Below are 22,645 nucleotides of genomic sequence, written 5' to 3' on the forward strand. Positions count from 1 at the left end.
GTGTTTAGAAAAAAATATTTTCAGATTAAAATAAATAAAACCATTCTTAACGTTAAAAAAAAAAAAAAACTAAATGAAGATGAACGAGTGGAATGCCTATACTATATTTTGCCATAGACCGAAGACCTTTAGTCCATACATAGCACGGATTTCTAAAAAGTCAAACAAAAAAAAAAGCAAATAAAAGTTTCTTTGTCTCTTTGACTCTGTTGTCAAAGCCACGCATACCTGACCAACAGACTTGTAAGCCCACTCCTACCTTGTTACAACCCTGGTGGTCTTGATCTCACCTACACGTCACTAAACTGCCTACGTCCTACCAAGTCAGCCAAATGGTGGGTGAAAACTTCACAGCGACTGGCTGGATGGTTGCATAGAACATCAAATGAGTTGAAGGGAAAGTTTTTGTTCCCTGCCAGAGGGGAGCAGCTTCTAACCAAGTATATTTCAATTGAGAAAAGAGTTCAGAGTAAAATGTAAAGAGTAAAGAAAAAAGTCAGCATAGTTTAATACTGAAGCACGTGTAGAGTAATATCGAACAACTGACCAGCATGCTTTAACACTGAAGCACGTGTAGAGTAATATTGAACAACTGACCAGCATACTTTAATACTGAAGCACGTGTAGAGTAATATCGAACAACTGACCAGCATACTTTAATACTGAAGCACGTGTAGAGTAATATCGAACAACTGACCAGCATACTGTAATACTGAAGCATACTTGTAAAACAGTTTCTAACAACTGAAACTTGTAGGGATGTTCTGAAGACAAAAACTACAATTATGGCTTATATTTAAAACAAAGTTTGAAATTAATGTAAACAATTCATTCTGTCATATTTTCCCGTAAATCTAGTTACTAAGCAATATTTTTTAAAGAAAATAAGGGTTGCATTTTTCGGCAATGTTAATTACTTGAAATCAATTTACTACAACTAATTTCATTTTAGTTGGTCTGCAATCTAAACAAGTGTTTAAGTGGGATGTGAGGCCAAAACCGATTGATTCGAGTTGAAATCTCGACCCGAGCAGAGTTGTGTTTGCTGAGCGCCTAAGGTATGACCCCTTACCTCCACTGGTCCACAGAAAAGATTTACCGTAGGGCACTGAGCTTGCTATAAACATGAAATATGCGCTGTGTAAAAGCAATTTAAAAACAAACCAAAAACAAAATAAAACCGTGTGCGTGATAAAGAAATGTTCATTCACACAGACTCCAGCCGCGCACACAGTTGTATATATATAGCCTATGATATCGCCAAGGTCAGTGTTTCGCAAAGTGGGGATAGCGTACCCCCAGGACTACGGGAAGAGTTTGAAGGGGGCACATAGTTAACTATGATGATTTAAAAAAATACCCATGTAACTTGTACGTTAGAATAAAATATAAGTTTAAATTCTTTTTGATAGCAATTTTAAGTTTTAAACAAAACTAAAACAAGGTGCTATTTTACATTTTAAGACTATATTCTCCGAAGATCTGGAAACAGAGAGCGATGTTACAACTTCCGTCGACATGGACACGCCCACTTTTTCTATGTAAAAACTGTTTCCATTTTTTTAGAATGTATTTGATGTGTCTCTGAAGCATGACAAAATAAACGCATAAATTAAATACTTAACCGCGATGGAGTAAATATTTTGTTTGTATGTAGGCCTAAAAAATAATAATTAATTGTTGTTCAAATAAATCCTTTTTTCTGGGGGGTAGACGGCGAGGGGTACTCAGCGTTACGAAAATTCTAGAAGGGGTACGCATAGGTCAAAAGTTTGGGAAACACTGGTCTAGATGTAGATCTGACGTATCTCTTCACAGAAGCTCTACACCAATCTAGCAAGTGAGTTTCAAGTCGATTTTATTTTGAACATTGAATGTTAGGATAGAATAAAGAAAGAGATAGATTAGAAGATGCTAAGAGGGGAATGAGGATAGAAATAGCTTAGTGCCAGGCAAGAGTGGCCACTTAGCTCCAAGAAATACTCAAGTCAACTGGGACAGGTGTGAAAAGCAGGAACTTAAGCGTGGATTCAGCTTTACGTACTTCAACCAACACAGAAGATGGCAAGGGATTAGACGTTTTCTTCTTACGGATATTTTCTAAACCAAATTTCGCTCAGCGTCTTTGCCAGGTGTTTTGATCCCGGTATCTCCATGGTCAAGGTTTCATAATTCCCATGGGAACAACGGATTCCATTTTATGAATGTGAATCTTTAGACGTTAAACTTGTTTATTACTTTTACTCGAATCTCAAATCTGAACTTCCCTGATCAGTTTTTGATAGAGAAGGAAAAAGATTGGCCAAAGCTTGTGCTGTACACGAAATTCAATTATATACAATATCCTGGTTTACATGGCCGGATTTACATACAGTCAACACAAGGAGATAATAGAATATCTGGAATTATAAAGGGCCCCAAAAGGAATCCTGTCTCAAATAGCTTAGGGCTTTTTCTAGTAGAGTTCCGGCACGATAATTTTAATAAGAGTTTAAAAGGTAGACATGATTGAAAGCATCCTCTTAGTATCTGTTGTGTATACGGCTTGGCCATCTAACAAGGGGGCTAGAGTTCGAATCCCGATTCGAGAAGAGTTGTGTTTGCTGAGCGCCAAATATCTCTAATACTCCCTCCCCTCCACTGGTCCACAGAGATTGTACCGTATTTCACTGAGCCTTACAGAATCGTGAAAGTGGCGCTATATAAAAGCAATTAACAAAAATAAAATCGAGTGTGTGGTAAAAAATGTTCATTCACACAAGCTCTAACCGCGCACATAGGTGTATATATATATATATATATAGTCTATGATAGACTTTAGATCAAGATCTTCTGTGTACATATAGTCTAGGATCTTGTGTATACATATAGTCTAGTATAGTCTAGATCAAATATAGTCTAGGATACTGTCTAGATCAAATATAGTCAAGGATATAGTCTAGATCGATCATAGTCTAGGATATAGTCTAGATCAAACATAGTCTAGGATACTGTCTAGATCAAACATAGTCTAGGATATAGTCTAGATCAAACATAGTCTAGGATATAGTCTAGATCAAACATAGTCTAGGATATAGTCTAGATCAAACATAGTCTAGGATATAGTCTAGATCAAACATAGTCTAGGATATAGTCTAGATCAAACATAGTCTAGGATATAGTCTAGATCAGTGGTTCCCAAACTTTTTTATCTCGTAGACCCCTTGCCATGTTTTCTGGTTTTCCGTAGACCCCCTGCTTAAGTTATATTGAATTTTTGAAAATTCATCAATTTCAAATTACACATTTTGTTTAAAATAATATCTAACCAGTGACAAAAAAAAGTAATTTAAAACTACATTTTAAGTTGAATCTATTTTTTAAAATAAATTTATTAACAAAATTCAAATTTCAACCCATTATTTAATAGTTAACATGTACAGCATACAATCACTAAACACATTGGAAACATTCGTTTTTAAAGGCTTGCAAGCTTACCATCCGTTGCTACGGAGATTATTTTTCATATAGGGATTTGTTGTTTTATGAAGTAGTTCTTTAAAACATTAAAAAGATTAATGTGCCTAAAATATCACGGTAACAGTTTTCACAAAGAGCAGTTTTTCGTGGATTTCTTGAGCCATAATAATTTGAATAAAAAAATACATCATTACCAGACAAGGTTGATTCAGCCAGCTTTATAGAAATATGTTGATTGCAGAAATATGTCGTTTGCAAAGACTTACATAAGAAGAAAGAAATATTTGACTATATTCCAACAGAGCTCAAGAATTTAGTGAACTCTTCTACAAATCCATTGCCCTTACAACCAATGGGTTAGAGTTTGCATGGATGGTTCTCAGAAAGCCTCCACAAACGGAGGAGCTGGAATACTCATTTAACTGCCAAATGGAGAAAAAGTAATTTAAAAATTAAGTTCATCGTAACTAATGAGCTCTATGACAACCACAGAGAAGAAATAGGAGCACTGGATCTAACAGCTACCATGCTAAGCCAATCAGCCAAGTTCAACAAACAGTTACATTTAGTTCGTGACTAATATAAAAATAGTCCTTCAAAGCTTAACAAACTCTGATGCTTCCTAAATAAAACAACTCATGATGCCTTCAAGGCTTGACAAACTCTGATGCTTCCTAAATAAAACAACTCATGATGCCTGGACTGACGTTCGGTTGTCACCTTGCCTGCTCGCATCTCCTGTAGGGAGATTTGGGCTAGGATGTAATTATCCACATAATCTGAAGGAACATCCAAAAGATTTTGTACAAAACATATTAACATATTGTGTGACCTTGTAAAGCACAACAACAGCAAGAACACTGTTCTCCAATATTGAAATAGAAGGAAATAGAAGGCTGACACACTTGCCAAATGTGAGAAAAATAATACACATTTGAACATAGCACTCTATCAGGAAGAAATGAAGAAACTTATAGTGAATTGTAAAAAACGAGAAATGGACAAACTCTTATTCGATATACAAGAAAGATGAAACCTATTATAAACTATCCAATAGGACCACCTATAACTGTTCACATCAGAACCGTACAAATTATAATGAGAAAATATATGTTCCGGAAGCTTAAAATTGGGACCATTGTAATTTGCCCTTTTGGAGTCTCACCAGAGAATGCCAACCATGTCTTCAAAATTGCATTCTTCATCAAGAGGCCCAAAACAAGACACCGGCCACAAAACCCAAACACAAAATTCTTTTAATGATATTAGTTTGTGTAAGAGTTTTTTACAATTTCTTCAACGGCTGTTAAAAAGAAATATCGTGTGAGGTTTTCAGTATTTTACTATAATCATCATCTTCTCAATATCAGGTCAAAGAGAGATTTGTGGATGTATTCTGAACTTTATCTTTGAGTGTTTGAAAGTTTTGCAAACTTTTATCTTTTTATCAGGGTGGCATCATCTCAAATGATCCTACATCTTAATTGGTTTGATAGCATCATAAAAAAATGGCACATTAACACTCGCTTGTTTGACTAGGAAGTAATGAAGTTCAATTTCAAATACTTAACGCTGTACAGTCTACATTTCTTTTGGTTAAACTTATAACTAGACAAAACTACACTATTTTAATATAGTTATCAAATTAAATTAAACAATATTTCATTTAATCAGCAGGATAAATATTTTAAGGATTTCCTAAGGTACAAATCATAAATGTGTGGATGAAAAAATTACAATTGTCAAAATTAAAGTCACGACATGCGGAATTGCGATTTTTAACGTAGACCCCCGAGCACATCTCATAGACCCCCAATTCCCATTTTAACTTTCGTAGACCCCTTGGAAGTCTTCGTAGACCCCTGGGGGTCTATATAGACCACTTTGGGAATCACTGGTCTAGATCAAACATAGTCTAGGATATAGTCTTGATCAAACATAGTCTAGGATATAGTCTAGATCAAACATAGTCTAGGATATAGTCTAGATCAAACATAGTCTAGGATATAGTCTAGATCAAACATAGTCTAGGATATAGTCTTGATCAAGATCTCTTGTAAACATATAAAAAAGTAAAAGTAAAGTTCCCCTTTCAGACCTTGTGGTCTATAGAAAAGATGATGTAAAGGTCATCTGTTTATGTGGCCTACGGTTAACGAGGGTGTCATGTGACCAGCACAACGACCAACCGCCTTTACTTTTCCCCAACTAATGTCAGGTACCCAATAGAGCAGGGTGGACTGTGAGGCGCCCAAAGATCCTCGGAATTAAAATTTCCAGTCTTCACCAGGATTCGAACCCGGGACCCTTGGTTCGGAAGCCAAGCGCTTTACTGCTCAGCCACCGCGCCTCCTTGTGTATACATATAATCTAGGATATAGTTTAGAGCAAATATAGTCTAGGATATTGTCTAGATCAAGATCTTGTGAATTCAGATAGTCTAGGATACTGTCTAGATTACTCTAGATGAAGATCTTGTGTATACATATAGTCTAGGATATGGTCTAAATCAAGATCTAGTCTAAGACAGTATTTCCCAAACTTTTTCCTTAATGGAACACTTCGCACATTCTAAGTATGTATCTCAACACTTCGCACATTCTAAGTATGTATCTCAACACTTTGCACATTCTAAGTATGTATTGGAACACTTCGCACATTCTAAGTATGTATCGGAACACTTTGCACATTCTATGTATCGGAACACTTTGCACATTCTAAGTATGTATCGGAACACTTTGCTTCATTTTTAGACCTCCTGTAGTTCGCGAAACACAGTTTGGGAACCACTGGTCTAGGATATTGTCTAGATCCAAATCTCGTGTACTTCTTCGCAGAAGCCAATCTATTCTGAGCTTTGGGTCGATTGTATTTTTAACAGTGAATGTTATGATACACATATATGGCTAGATTGACCTAGGGACAGGCTTAGGACGTAATCATCTTCTCTCTTTTGAAGTAACATCTGTGCTTTATAAGATAAGATAATCTGTTAAAGACTTTATGGGTACATTTCTATAAGCTTATGTCAATCAGTGGTCAGATTTTTTTTGGTTCATTTTAAAGTACAGCGAATTATTATCTTTTAGAGCTGGTAATGGTTATGAAAAAAAGACTGAGTTTGTGACAGTTTATAATGATACAATATAGACATCAAGCACTTTCTGGCCAACTCGGAATAAGTCAGAATAGAAACAACAGAAGAAGAAAGAGAGAAGTTAGTCCAACAATTTGGAAAGTCACACAAGTGACTTCTGAGGCCACAACCGGCGCTGCGAACTCAACTTTGAGAGAGTTTTTTTTTATTTGTAGCAGTCAGGTCACGTGCTTCTCTTGTCTTCAATGATTGGTCAGAGTTATTGGTCAGTTTCTAGTTCGGCGAAAGTTACTTCTAAAGTTGAAAAACAAAATATAAGAGATACTTTAAAAAAATGTTTATCCAAGAGAAGAAGCGAAAAACCACTGCTATATCTATTAGTACTGCAAAGTTCAGCTCGTTTTTGGATCAAACAAAATTAATTAATTACCACTAATTGATTAACAAATTGCTTATTTTTTTTATTGAATTTTATTTTTTATCGACTATGAATAATTGTGCAGAATTTAAACGCTTTATTTTTAGCGGCCCCCGAAAGGGGAAAAGACGCTATTAGTTTTGTGCGAAATGTCTGTCCGTCTGACCGTCTGTCCGTCCGTCCCGTTTAGATCTCGTAAACTAGAAAAGATATTGAAAATCCGACATCACAATATTTTAGACCATTCAAAGTTCTGATGCAACGGTTACTTTTTTTTTTCTGAAAGCGAAAAATCTAATTTTTAAAATCACTTATGCAAGCAGTTTTTTAAAGAGAAAAAACTAATTAGTAAGTATTATAAGTTACACCTAAATTAAAACGAATAGTAATCTTGTAAACTTCATTTTCGTGAACTTATTCTCAATTACAAACACATTTTGCATTCGAATAAGAGATTGGGCCTTTTCAAAACAATTACATCACTTATAAGACTTCAGTTAGGCCAGGAGAGGCGCGGTAGCTGAGCGGTAAGGAGCTTGGCTTCTGAACCGGTGGCCCCGGGTTCGAATCCTGGTGAAGACTGGGATTTTCAACTTCGGAATCCTTAGGCGCCTCTGAGTCCACCCAGCTCCAATGGGTACCTGATATTAGTTGGGGAAAAGTAAAGGCGGTTGGTCGTTGTGCTGGCTACATGACATCCTCGTTAACCGTAGGCCACAAAAACAGATGAACTTTACATCATCTGCCCTATAGACCACAGGGTCTGAAAGGGGAAATAGTTAGGCCAGGTTCACATCTAACTTTGCATTCACTTGCACCTATCCTTTGATCTGCTGTACCGTTGGGGCACTACACAGGATCTGTCAACCTTCTTTCTCCATTCTTATCTCTCATTTGTCTTTGATATAATTTCATTTGGATGTTCTTTCTGAAAATATGGAAGCCTGCCTGGGTGGACCACTTCGGGGGCCGATTTTGAATTTGTGTTTCCACACAAACTGTCTTTGTAATCTTGTTTTTTTAGTGCGTTTCAATGAAATCGTATTTTTTTTTCAAAAATTAATTTTCTTTCTTTTTTTTTTCAATTATAGTTTTTTTTTTCTTCGGAGCTAAGGGCGACAAGGTTTGTTTATCGATTGTGTATTTATAGCCAAGATCAAGGGACTTCTTATTCTTACTTTTTGTAAGGGAATGTACACTATTCATGTATATCATTTGTTTTTATGGTTCACGGTTAACGAGGGTGTCATGTCACTGTTAACGAGGGTGTCATGTCACGGTTAACGAGGGTGTCATTTCACTGGCACATCGACCAACCACCTTTGCTTTACCCAATTAATGTCTGGTGCTCACTGGGGCTTTGTGGTCTCAGAGGCGCTCTAATGACCCACTCTTCGAACCCGGGACGCCTCGGTTCGGAGGCCAGGTGCTTCGCCACTCAGCCACCGCAACTCTTAGGGGATCTTACCCCCCTGTTTCATTTATCAGGCTGCACTATGGACTGGAAATTACCATTAAATGTAAGGCGGCCTATGTAATAGGCATTCAAATAATTAGCTTTATGCGTATCGTTGCTTCCAGACATAGCTGAAAAAAAAATCATTATTCATATATTTTTTTTAAGTAACTATAATATAGTTTAAAGGAATAAAATATTAAAAACAACAACACAATGTTACAAAGAGTTTGTGTGGAAACACAAACTCAAAATCGGCCCCTGAAGTGATCCGCTCAGGCAGATAAAAAGTCATGTTTCAATATTCTCAAAAAGAATATCAGAAACTATGAACTACAAATTATCAACAACTACAACCCTAGCTCCGTCAATACAAAAAGAAGTGAGGTGCTGGTGTCGAAAGTGTTGCCGATACTGATATATTGTTAGTTCGACTAACGACCAGATACAACAGGATATGGAGATTTATTAATGTTATTATTATTACATTGTTAATATTCATATGTATTCAATGAACTGATAGTTACGAAGCATCGTGAAATGTGAACCTGGCCTAAATGATGTTCTTGAAGGATTATCTCATAAATCTTTTTTTTTTTTTGTAAAGGGCCAATCTCTCATTCAAAGGCTCAAAAAAACAACAACAACAAAACAACAACAACAAAAACAAAAACAAAAAAACCCACAACTTTTCCCTTTGTTAAGTGTTGCTGCCCATTTTGGTAGTATATTGTGTACTTCACGTGTGTGTAATATGAAACTCTCCTTATTAAATTGTTGTTTTAAATGACATTCCACACATACGCATACTAATCTTTTTCTCTTCAAAAAAAAAACAAACTTTTTTTGTAAACGTAGATAGTATGACAGAAATTATCTAATTTAGTAATTCAATTAAAAAAATACTTTTGACTGGAAATCTATTCAAAGACACCCTTGAAATATTTTGCCACACACTTATATTTGACTTCCATCTGATTTGTCACTATGACTAAGCTTGACTGAATTGTTTCAACCCAATCAAGCTAAATGACACATCTGACTATATCGGGAAATATTTACCCAAACAAGCCCGCAGACCTTAGATCCTCGACACTGTTTGTACCCTAAAACGAGCATCAGAGGGAGGTAATCGATCTCGTTTAGATTATTGTTGAAATGGTATTTAAACCAAAGCCACACAGGATCAAAAAGAGATGATTTCATTCAATTGTTTGAAATGTGCAGCCAGCCACTTGAACAGCAGGAGAAGCTGACAAGATGGGAGCAAACCGAGTTTTTCTTCCTTTACTGTAAGCACTGCAGATAGACCAGTGCTGAGCACAGTCGCGCCGTAACGTCAAAACATGGCGGCTCTTTGAAGAACAGTTTCAAATCCGTATTAATACACATTCGAGATTTAGTTATTTAAAGTTTGTATTCCAATAAGTAAAAAAAAAAAGACACCTTTTATCTGAAACTGTGTGTGTGAATTTGTGAAATCAAAGGTAGATGATCCCCTGGGTGACGACACTTGAGATAAAAAAGAATGAATGTAAATTTTAAATGGTTCTCAAAATCTAGATCTAGAACACTGTGTTATTAATGTTATTTTTTTTTCTTCAATTTTAAGTAAAAACTTTAAAGGATTACTAACTTTGAAGTCTAGCTTTATTCTCCCCCCCCTCCCCCGGTTTAAGTAACTCATCATTATACTCTGTATAGAGTACTTTGTGTATGTGGTTCAGAACTTCCCACCGGCCAGAGTCTACTACGGAAAGGGGGCTACTTGAAGTCTTCTTATCTTATCTTATATGATACAGACGTTACTTCAAAAAAAAAAGAAGATGATTACGTCCTACGCGTCATGCATTTAGTCATGCATATTAACCAATGACCTAAATTCTGCCAAGTCACTGGTTTTCCTGGCTAGTTCAGGCAACCCATTCCATGCTCTATTAGCGCTAGAGAAGAAAAAGTATTTGTACAAATTTGTCCTAGCATATGGGACGAGAAATGTGCCACAGTCTTTGTGTCTTTCAGAGTCTTTTTATTAAATTTTGTTTTTGTATTTGAAGATTATGGTTCAGTGTTTTATGTATGATTGCTACTTTACTTTTAAGTCTTCTATCATGAAGGCTTTCTAAATTTAGTGATTTTACTAAAGGTGTTACTCATCAAATGTGAATATTCGTTTGTTATGAATCTCACTGCTCTATTTTGTGTCTGTTCCAGTTTCTTAATGTTTTCTTGAGTTGAGGGTCCCAAACAGAGGATGCATATTCTATTTTTGGCCTAACCAAGGTTAAATAAGATTTTAGTTTTATGTTCTTATTTGATTTATAGAAATTTCTTTTAATAAACCCTAATGTTTTGTTTGATTTTTTGATAGCTTCATCAATATGGGGATTCCATGACAGTTTTTCATTTATTATAACACCTAGGCATTTTGCGTTTTTAGTCTGTGTTACTGGTTTACTATGAATAAGATAAGTGGAATTAATTTGTTTTAGTTTTTTTGTTACTCTTAATAACTGACATTTTTCTGGGTGGAAAGACATGCTCCAATTCGATTCCCATTTCTGTAATTCATCTAATTCTCTTTGTAGAATTTCTTTACCTTGTGTTATTTTTATTGTTCTATATATTATGCAATCGTCTGCGAATAATCTGACTTTTGTTCCTAAACTAATGCAATTTGGTAAATCATTTATGTAAATTAAAAATAGTAGTGGACCCAAGACTGTTCCTTGAGGTATACCGGTTAGTATATCTATATTATATAAATAAGGGAATGCTTCCCAAAAGTCATTTCTATGTTGATAGTGAGTGGGTCTATGAGCAAGGAGAGGGAACAATATGAACATTTTTTTTTTCATAACTGGCAAAGAAAAACTTAAGATCTAAATGAACTTTAATGTTTTGAAGAGTGCTTCCCCTTGACATAATTTCAAAGGTGATTTTCTCCCTTGATTTCACGGGCAGCTTTACACGGGTAAGATTAAACCAAAAAAAAAAAAAAAATGATCACTCGCTGTCAAAGGAAAAAAAATTCAAGTATCTGTTGTGAAGGTTAAACATTGCCTTAATTAGTTTAACACGTGCCGTCAGGTAGGTAGCTCGCCCTATAACAGCTCCACTACAGAGGCTGATGTTTTCTTGGAAATATTTATTGCATATCGGGACTAAGGCCATGCCGCCCCAAGACGGTGTATGTGTGTGTGTTTGTGTGAGTGTCTGGGCCACAATGTTGATGCCAGGAAATGTTTGTAAACAAGGCGGTGGATATCAACATTGACAATGAGCTGCACAATTAGATCTACCAGCGGGCTCCCCACCCACACACGCTCATGAGATTGTATCACGTTTCCAGCACTTATTTTCTAATGGCAGACTTCAGAAGCACACACTAAGAGACGAGAAGGTCTCCTTACCCTTAGTTTACATGGAAGATAATTGTGTACATGGACAATTTTTTAAAAGTCAAAATGAAAATTTTAACTGGAGTCTAAAGTTAACTCTTCAAAGGCTCATTTTAACGATTAAAAAAATATTCTAAAAACGAATAACACTGAGGTATACGTGTTTGAACAACTCGTTATGCTTAGAGAAAGAAAAAAATAAAACACTGAGCCATTATCTTCAAATAGCAAAACAAAACATAATAAAATACTCAGAGAGAGACAATAATAAAGGCATATGTCAGGATATATTTGTAGCCTACAAATGCTCCTTCATCCTTAGTGCTATTGGCGCATTGAATGGGTTGCCTGAGCCAGCCAGGAAAACCAGTGACTTGGCAGAATTTAAGTCATTGCTTAACATGCATGACTAGATTGACCTCGGAACACGAGTAGGATGTAATCATATTCTGTTTTGAAGTAACGTCTGTATTTTATAAGATCAGAAGAAAAGACTTTGCTAAGATGTCAAGATGTTATGTTTACTAGCTCTCATATATGTGTTTTATGTATGTCGCTAAGTTCATTGCTCCAAAGGTCCATAATCATAGAAACAGATCTGCTAAGAAATACAATCTTTGTCAATGTAGGTCAAATGTAAATTATTTTTTAGAAAATATCTTTTTGTAAATTGTTTATTTTGAGATTAACATTTATTCTGTGCTCATTTCTAAATGGAATATCACACTATTTGAAAAGACATACCGACAATTTAGCCCCTTTTTTTTGCTCACGCACACACACATGCGAGATAACAATGTATTGGAATGTTTTGAAAATAATAAATATTTGCTTTTTTTTTAAAAAAGGGTTATTATTTTTATTTTGACCGAGTCTACGTCATAAGGTTTGAGGGAAAGAAACGAAGAGAGAGAGAGAGAGGGAGAGAGAGAGAGAGAGGGAGAGAATTACAAACTATATATTTCTCTATACTTGTTCAATCCTAACCTATTTGATGTGTAAAGGTACAAAGAGTTGGTTGTGTAGCCACATCTCCGCAGAGAGATACCAGGACAAGCAACAAAAACAACAAACTGAAGTTACGGAAATCCCCGAAGTCACCCTCCTCCTCCCCTCTCCTACGTATGCATTTTTTCTCCCCGTCTCTCTGTTCAAGTGAGTGTATCTGGATTTGAAATCTTGTCTCAATGTACGTTTGATGTGGGAGAGAGGCGCCAGGTCGTTGTGCAAGTCACTGCTAAATAGTGCTCTGAATGCCGGGGGTGGGATGAGCCCACAGTCACCCACACATGCAAATACCTTACATACACACATATCATACACAAATCATACCCTACGTACACACATATCATACACATATCATACCCTACGTACACTCATATCCTACCCTACATACACACATATCATGCACACATATATCCTACATATACATCTCATACCTTACATACACACATACCATACCCTACATACACACATATCATACCCTACATACACACATACCATACCCTACATACACACATACAATACCCTACATACACACATATCATACCCTACATACACACATATCATACATGTGGTTTAAAAAAAAATATTTTCTCTTTTTTTTCACACTATGTTTGAGTGTAACTTGTAGACCTAATTCTTGTGTTCCAAGATAAATATGTTCCTCAAAATTGAATTTTTTTTTTTCATTTGATACACCATCACAACTGCAAACAGTTTTTTAAAAACATAAATAGTAAGCTATATAAGAAGGAGGAGTACGATCGTATAAATTTGAAAATAGGAACGAATATGTTTGTTTTCCATTAGGAATGATGTATTTGTATTTATGTAATCCAAAAAGATACAGCTTCCTTTTAGTGCTTTTGTTTCTCATTTGTGACCGTTTCAGGCCTTGCGATCTCTAGGTCATCTGTTTCTGCGGCCCTCGGTTAAACAAGGACAACGACCTTACCCCAACTAGTGTCAGGTACCCATTAGAGCTGAGTCGACTCAGAGGTACCCTAGAGATTCCAAAATTCAAAATCCAAGTCTTTACCGAAATTGGAACCCAGGACCCCAGGTTCGGAAGCCAAACGCTTTACCATTCAGAGACAGCACCTCATGACTTCTCATGACTAGATCATAGTGTCGTTATCAAATGTAGGCCATTCTGACCCCATCACTTGGACCTCATCATTTGAGAAATGAGGACCATTACATTCAATAGGGACGCTATGATAGAGACTACAGTGTTATCAAATGGTAATACCGTCTACAGTGTTATCAAATGATAATACCGTCTACAGTGTTATCAAATGGTAATACCATCTACAGTGTTATCAAATGGTAATACCATCTACAGTGTTATCAAATGGTAATACCGTCTACAGTGTTATCAAATGGTAATACCGTCTACAGTGTTATCAAATAGTAATACCGTCTACAGTGTTATCAAATGGTAATACCGTCTACTGTGCTATCAAATGATAATACCGTCTACAGTGTTATCAAATGGTAATACCATCTACAGTGTTATCAAATGGTAATACCATCTACAGTGTTATCAAATGGTAATACCGTCTACAGTGTTATCAAATGGTAATACCGTCTACAGTGTTATCAAATAGTAATACCGTCTACAGTGTTATCAAATGGTAATACCGTCTACTGTGCTATCAAATGGTAATACCATCTACAGTGTTATCAAATGGTAATACCGTCTACAGTGTTATCAAATGGTAATACCGTCTACTGTGCTATCAAATGGTAATACCGTCTACAGTGTTATCAAATGGTAATACCGTCTACAGTGTTATCAAATGGTAATACCGTCTACAGTGTTATCAAATGGTAATACCGTCTACAGTGTTATCAAATGGTAATACCGTCTACAGTGTTATCAAATGGTAATACCGTCTACAGTGTTATCAAATGGTAATACCGTCTACAGTGTTATCAAATGGTAACACCGTCGACTGTGTTCTCAAATGGTAATACCGTCTACAGTGTTATCAAATGGTAACACCGTCGACTGTGTTCTCAAATGGTAATAGCGTCGAGACTTCAGTGCAAAGACAGTCGAAATGCTTATATATCATGCATTTGTATTTCTTCTCATTACTTACCTCTGAAGTTTGAAGAGGTCAAGGAGGAGGGCCTGGATGGTCAGTGCCGTCAAAGCCTTCTGCTGCTTATTTCTCTGCGCTCGCCGCATGGCATTGACCTCATTCCATTTGTCCCAGGAAGTAAAATTGAGGTCAGTCGAGATGCATTAGGTCACACAGAGAAATAAATAAATACTCCAAAAGGATGAATCACAAAGAGAAAAAAAACACAACACCACAGACAGAAGTCCTATTGAACTTTAACACCACAGTCCTACTAATGTCCGAAATGAATAATTGTAAGGTCTACTGATTTACAATCTCACAATTGTAGGTCCTAATGACGTCTAGTAACTTAATTCTAAGTATTGAACAGTCTAACGCATACTACGCACCACGAGACCAAATGTACTGATGATATTCATAATAAAAGAAAAACTATGATTTTTTTAACCGCTTCAAGTGTATTCTCATTGAATGAATGTATTTAACTTTAATCAGTCCTTGTCAAGACGCTAAATGAGGGGAAAAAAGTTTATTAGATGCTTTTTATTACAGGCTTAAAAACGAATTATCTTCCTTGACCAAAATATACTGTTGCATGAACACAGTTATTTCCCCCTTTTAAATTTAATCGCATTTAATCCTCAGAATTAGACGTCTAATACGTGTATGTCAGAAAAAGAAAAGAAACAATACCACACTATTGATTACACGACAACTAAATATCTTGAGTTTCCACGAACAAATTGGTTCTATTGAATGAAAGTCACCGAGTTGAAGCAGTTCAAAGGTCACAACACTACCACGTGACCACTTGTTCCTGTGTCATGGAGCCTCGTTTTCACATACACTGTGGATGAGATAAAAACAGATTCTGTGAGACTTTCAGAAAAATGTTAAAATTATAGCTAGAAAACATCATCACCTTCTTCCTGCTCCCCCCTCCCCCCTTCGCTCTCTTGTTTGTAGCCAGAAGTCAAAGCCTTAACAACTAGCTGCCATTCTCCTGACTGTCAGACGTCGACCCAAGTGAGGAATCGATACTTTATACTCTAACGTTTACATTATATGTTTTTACTAGTTACGTCGATTCCGAATCTTCGCCATATGAAAAGTCAAATAGTAAAGTTGATGTTTATATGTGTTAAAATTAAGTAAAGTAAAGTAAGTACTTTCACATTTTACAAACCTTCTGGTATTACTAAAAAAAAATAATTGGAATGTCAGTTCTAAAAGTGAAACGAAAAATAAATTCATATTTTATTTGTTTACTTGATTTTGTTTTGCAGTGTAAAAAAATATCATTCAAACAAATTCTCTTTATTTAAACTTACAAACACACGCTGGTAATGTAAAGTGTTTAGCACAAGCTTTCATTGTACGATTCCTGCAAATATGTATTGGAATCGAATCGGTTCGAACAATCGTCAATAAGGAGTCAACTATTTGTTGAATTGGAGATGTCCTCTGTCAAGAGCAGTTAAGTCTAATTATCTAAACTGGTTTTAAGGAAATGACAGGGAACAGGCCGAAACCATTTCTATATTGATCGGGAAGGTTGTTATTATTTTTTTAATATGTCGCACTGGTCTTTAAAAACATGTCTCAAAATCTGTGATGAAAAATGTGATGTTTTTATTGTCATGTTTTATTTTTTGTATTTTGTTTGAGAAATTTGACAGTTTGTTTTTATTTTCGAAAATTCGATTTATCCAGTTAGTTCAAAGGTCATAGTTGCTCTCGATCATTGCGTCGGGCTACGTTTTATTGGTTTGATATATTTCGGAAGTTCCCTGAGAATTGAATGGTATTACATCCTACCCTAAACTTCACGCAGAGCGGCGGGGGATGGCGGTGGGCTCAAGACGACAGTCCAAAGCGCAAACCACAAAAGCAGGCAGCCATCTGGAAGGTCGTAGAGATGGCGTTCACTTTGTTCCTAGCACACAATGAGATCCAGATGTTTCTAGGTAGTCCTTGTCAAAACTATAAGCAATGAATGAAAGTTACCCATCAAACTGTGCGAGCTGTTGAAGAATGTTAAGACATTTGCTTTTCTTATTCTAATTGGATGAAGTATCCAGATAATCTATGAATGAATGAGTCCTCCTCAGATGAAATCTTTGATTTTTACCACTTTTTTTTAGCAATTTGATGGAAGCGCGGTGGCTGAGCGGTGAAGACTGGGATTTTTAATTTCGGGATCTTCGGACGCCTCCAGCTCTAATGGGTACCTGACATTAGTTGGGGAAAAGTAAAAGCGGTTGGTCGTAGTGCTGACCAAATGACGCCCTGTTAACCGTAGGCCACAAAAACAGATGAACTATAGACCACAAGGTCTGAAAGGGGGAACGTTACTTACTTCTAGCAGTTGATACGAACGTAAGTATATTATGAGGACAGTCATTGTATAAGGTGATATTTACTTACTTCTAGCAGTTGATACGAACGTAAGTATATTATGAGGACAGTCATTGTATAAGGTGATATATACTTACTTCTAGCAGTTGATACGAACGTAAGTATATTATGAGGACAGTCATTGTATAAGGTGATATATTCAAAACTAAACACGATTGATAGTCAACTGATGGGAAGCAGAGCTCACGTGACCTAGTAATGTGTGTACCAGATCCTACTGGGTCTTCACGTTTCGCTGCACGCTCAGTTTTTCCACTTCAATTGAAATCCAAGACTGCAAGTAGAGGTTGGCTAGAAGGGAACTGACAGGAATTAAAAGTGCAAGATCTGGGGTTTAAATGGAACACGTGGAAGAAGTAGTGTGGTGTTTAAAGAACGAAGTTATAAGGAAACTAGTTCAAAACAAATCTGCGAGGGAAAAAAAAAGTTATATAGTGAGCTGGAAGAAGAGAGAGAGAGAGAGAGGGTGAGAAAGCTGAGAGGTAATAGAGAGAAAAAGACAGAAAAATGAAAGATGATAGACGTAGAAAGAGACAGAAAGAAAAATGAAAGAGAACAGAGGGAAGAGACAGAGGCACACACACACACACTCCATAACACCACCCAAATTCCCCGCCTCCGATAAAAAATCCTGATTACGCCAATGTATAAATCTACTCAGAATATAGAGAATTCTAGTTGGGTGCTATAGATCCAAACCCTAAGATAACATTACTAGAAGTAGAGCCTAGACTAGAATGCAGGATCGAGAGAGAGTATTGATATGGTGTAGTCATAAATTGTCATCAAATAACTCTAGCAGTCCAGCTAATTACTTCTTTTTATTTCGTTGTTCAAATCTGTACTGAATACATAAATATCGATCTCTAGACCAAATTTAATTTTAAGATGATTATAAACCAAGTGTACAGGTCAAACCAGAGTTTTTCATACGTGGGCAATCAACTAGTATTTTGTTTTCCTAAAGATATACATAAACTTTCCATTTCTAGGAAAATCGTTACAGCTGATTTCGAGATCCGTGTCCAGCCACTTAAGTTTTGACCGTGAAGAGTTTGCAAGGTAATAAGAGGAACTGTAATACAAAGAAAAAAGTGGGTGTTTGAGGGAGAGAGATAGATGAGAGAAAGAAAGAATAAGAGAAAAAGGAAGAGAAAGAGAGAGAGAAAGAGAGAGAGTTATAGAGAGGCAATAAGAGTAACTTATAAAATGTGAAACAGGGAAATGAGATAGACAGAAAATGTATTAAATTTGATATGTTTGAAAAAAAAAGAAAAAGATTGACTAAAATGAAAAAGATCATATAAAGTGCTTACAAAAACGTGTTTATTTACTATGAATGTATTTGTAAACAGATCTACATTCAGGATTCGTCTACTACTGATGGCTTCCGTTGTATACTGCTCTTTCCAATAAAAAATGTCAATGCGAGCAATATAATCTGCCAAGAAACATTTCTAAGTTTACTGTCTAAATGTCTAGTTGGTTACCAAGGGAAGTCATACAACACACCAAAAACGTCATTGGCCTCACAGTTATTGTTCTTAGTGTTTTTCCCATCAACCTTTGCGTCAGCAGAAGTATACAACGAGGAGGGTCTGAGCTCCACCAGGAGAGGAGCAGGGAATGAATGCGGGACTTCAATTGTGCACCCGAGACGCGAAACGATCACTAGTAATTTGCGTATGATGTAGACAAGAGAAGACTTTGACCTAACTCACTGTTCTGTTCAACTACGTTGAGAACTCTCTAATGCAGTACATCTGGAGCGTGCTCATTCAAAATTATGTTACATATTTCTAGGTTAACACTTTGATCTTCGACGAGAAATAATAAACCAATTAAAAAACATTTTGTGGGAAAATATCATTAGTTCGAACAGTGGCTTTTAATACAAACATATTGAAACATATTACAGACCTGAGAGCAAAGTTATACAATAAAACATAGTCAAACCAGTGTTGGGTCCGCTCGACCGACCCCCTCCCCCCTCCACAGGGAGAAAACGGGCTAGTTTCTGTTAACAAAGAGCACAGTTCGTGAACCAAATTATTTCCTTTTCTTAATAATATATACTTATCATTTATATTGGAACCAATTTGTATAGTTTTGGTAATCTGGCTGATTTGATAGGGTGGGAACGGCGATTGAATCGGCGCATTCGACAAAGGGGTCACGGAGGTCACGATTGAATCCAGCGCCCCCCTCCCCCCAACCCCTGACGCTTATCGTTTGGGTTTGGGGGAGGGGGATAATTTTTTTTTGCAGAAATCACCATCTGTGAGCAAAAGTAATTAAAAGTCTATAAAATATCTGGTATTTATTGAAATCTGAGTTTTAAAGTTCAAATCTTGAAAAAGAATTTCCCATTCCTCATGAGTGGTTACACTTTTCAGAGCATGAACCATTTGGTATCCACACACATGTTTGTCAATGTAGCATGTAAGGTAGCCCAGGTAGCTAAATATGTTTAACTAAGAAAGGTCTACATTGCAAGGTAGCAACACAAGCAGTACAAAGTATGATTGGTATTGAATATAGTCAACACATTTAAACATCTATAATTTGACCATCAGAAGGTCGTACTAATCGATACTTCATCAGCGAGTCTTGCAAGTTTGAAGTTTCATCCAAATTCAAGACCTTTGTTTTTTTCTTTCTTTCCTCCTGCCAGCAGCTCCCGCCCCTTCCCCTCACCTTGCCCTCTACTCTCAGTCCCAGGGGAGACAACAATCCGAAGCAGACGTGTGAGCAATAAGGGAAAGTTAACTCTGGGGGGACTATCGTAGATATGAAAAAAAAAAGTGTCAAAAATGAACATAATGAACATCAATATAACATGTGACTAATTAAAGTTAATATAACAAAATATTTACATTTTATATTAAATGGCATGCTAGTAAATGAGTTCCTGATTTTAAGACAGTAGGCCGAATGCTTTTCTTCGTCCAACACAGTATCTCTATTGAAACATATCTATTTGACAAAACCTTTAATCGGTTCACTCTAAGGAGTGTTTAATCTATATCTATATATAATTCTCTTCTTCGCACAAGAGTTTTGACGTGAAGAAGAAGTAAAGGAAAGATCACTCTTTTATTTCTGAGGATAGAGTTATCCCACAAACTTTACGAGCCTTGCGTGTAACGAAGTCATACAGTGTATCATGAAAATTTTATTTTCTACATAGATCACGTTCAATAGCAAGAATTAGGAAACATTGGAAACTATTTACAAGAATTGTTGAACTAAAGTAATTTTTCATTAGTTTGAGGCGAGAGAAGCTTCTTTCACCAGATTACACAATTACGGCAAACGCATAACGCCTTTTTTTATTTATCGCCCGTAGGATTGGCGTTTTCCATATTGAATGACATCCCAAAATGACAATTTTTGTCTATATATTTCATGAGATTTGTATGAGTTTTCAAAAGATTTTTAATAATTTCCGGAGATTTCCATGACTTTTTCATATATTTTGCAATTTCAGGAGATTTCCAGGAGCTCCTGGCAAATCAGGTGGCCGCGAGAAATCTATTATAACTATGAAAGTGTGGGGCCCACTGCGGTCGGATAGGTTGCTGTGGCCTATGGCCGGCCTTGCAAAATAGCGGCGTATGTTACGCCGCCGGTCGACTAGTATACTATATTGCGTCCTTTTTAGAAAGCTTATATGAACTCATTCTATCTGTCTGTCTGTTAAAAAGTTTGTTCGCGTTATTTCACCCACACTCTCGAACCAAACTGAAAATGTTCACAATTATTTCGTTTACCTGACAAATCCAGAATTAACACACACAAAAAAATTAACCAATAGTTAAGACTTTCTGGTCAGTCTGGGTCTGCTGTTAACTTTAAATGACAAAAAAAAAAGGGGGGGGGGCACTTTCAGTCTGTTTACTTGAAGATTGTTTTGTTCTGTTTTGTTTTGCTTTGTGATATTTTTTTTTTTGAATTGAATGTAACTCATAGCTAACTGGCGTGGACTTTATTTCTTGTCCAGTTAGTTGAACTTCAGTTTCTTGAGTTGAAGTATAGCCTTTAATCATTTTGTGCAACTATTAATCGATTCATGGAAAATTGTTCTGTTGGATATTATTTTATATTGAATATTTCATTTGTCAGAACTGTGCCTGTATTTTACGTCTATTTCCAAGCAACAAGTTCTATTTCCGTGACTCGGCATTCTGAACCTTCATTGTATCTTTATATTTGTCGTCCCAGTTAGGTTCCTGACCAGGTTACATTTGGTAGTCAGACTTGAAGTACACATCGTATATCAAGAAGGAAAGAACATTGACACTAATTTGTTAATTAAAAACTGGTAATTCATTAGTTTATTTGGTATCTCGAACAAGGTAAAGAAATAGTACTTGACTGATGATGTGGTACAAGGTGAATAAGTCTTCTTTATACTTTGTAGAGAGAAAAGTTTGAAACTAACAATAGATAACTATAAAAACCTTCTATTTCCCTAAGTATTTCCATGGCACAGTGGTTAGTGTATTGTTGAAAATATTTGTAATCGCGCAGATTTATTATTGTTAATCTAGATCTATTACACATTGAATGACATGACTCATCCAAATCAACTGATACAACTACGCTTAATATAATTTTCAAAAAAAAGTATTTTTAACAATGCTTTTCTTGTTTTGTTTATGAAATCTAATTAAATTATAGATCAATGTTTGTGACAACAACAATAACAGCTACAACAATAAGAGTAACAACACAACATTAGGCCTACATTATAACATCAATAGCATAGAAGAATAACATTTGTTTTTCCTTATTACTGAGACTGATACATGAGTTATAAGAGTCCCCTATATTACACACTCTGCTGCGCTATAAGATAAGAGATATAAGATAGATAAGAGTTCCAAAATTGTGTACTTGTATGCCCCCCCCCCCCCACATGACTTTGTACGCTACAAGTACACAGCTTGACAGGTTTTTTGTTTTTTTTACTTCTATGACGTCAGTAATCGTATCTGGTGTAAGATATCAATAAAGTACAGCGTGAATGTAATTTAAAATGTAATTTACGTTATCTGAAATACAGAGAAAAAAGTCTAAATGTATACAGGTCAGGTCTCCACACTGTCTATAGTTCTTACAATATGTATTTATTAAAGGTTTATGTGGCCCTAATAACGACGGGCCTGACACACTTTCAGCATACAAAAATTACTCATAAGGGAAATGTGTGTTTTTAAATCATGGAATAGATATTCAGAACTGCGTGCCACGCATCTTATTTATGTATGTTTACAGTCTGTAAAACTAGTGTTCTTT

At 36.0% G+C, this 22,645-nt stretch overlaps 1 protein-coding gene across 7 annotated transcripts in view; it reads right to left on the minus strand.

The window, feature by feature from the left end:
* The window catches only part of LOC106050822 (CUGBP Elav-like family member 2), a 186,560-nt gene that overhangs the window by 128,479 nt on the left and 35,436 nt on the right, over positions 1–22,645 (minus strand). For all 7 annotated transcript variants that reach the window (XM_056034069.1, XM_056034066.1, XM_056034067.1 and 4 more), the window contains exon 2: positions 14,942–15,773. In XM_056034069.1, the coding sequence (XP_055890044.1) occupies positions 14,942–15,030 (89 nt within the window). In that variant the 5' untranslated portion in view covers positions 15,031–15,773. The remainder of the gene's footprint in view (positions 1–14,941; positions 15,774–22,645) is intronic.

Source organism: Biomphalaria glabrata, chromosome 6 (genome assembly GCF_947242115.1).
Source record: "Biomphalaria glabrata chromosome 6, xgBioGlab47.1, whole genome shotgun sequence".
NCBI classification, from domain to species: domain Eukaryota; kingdom Metazoa; phylum Mollusca; class Gastropoda; family Planorbidae; genus Biomphalaria; species Biomphalaria glabrata.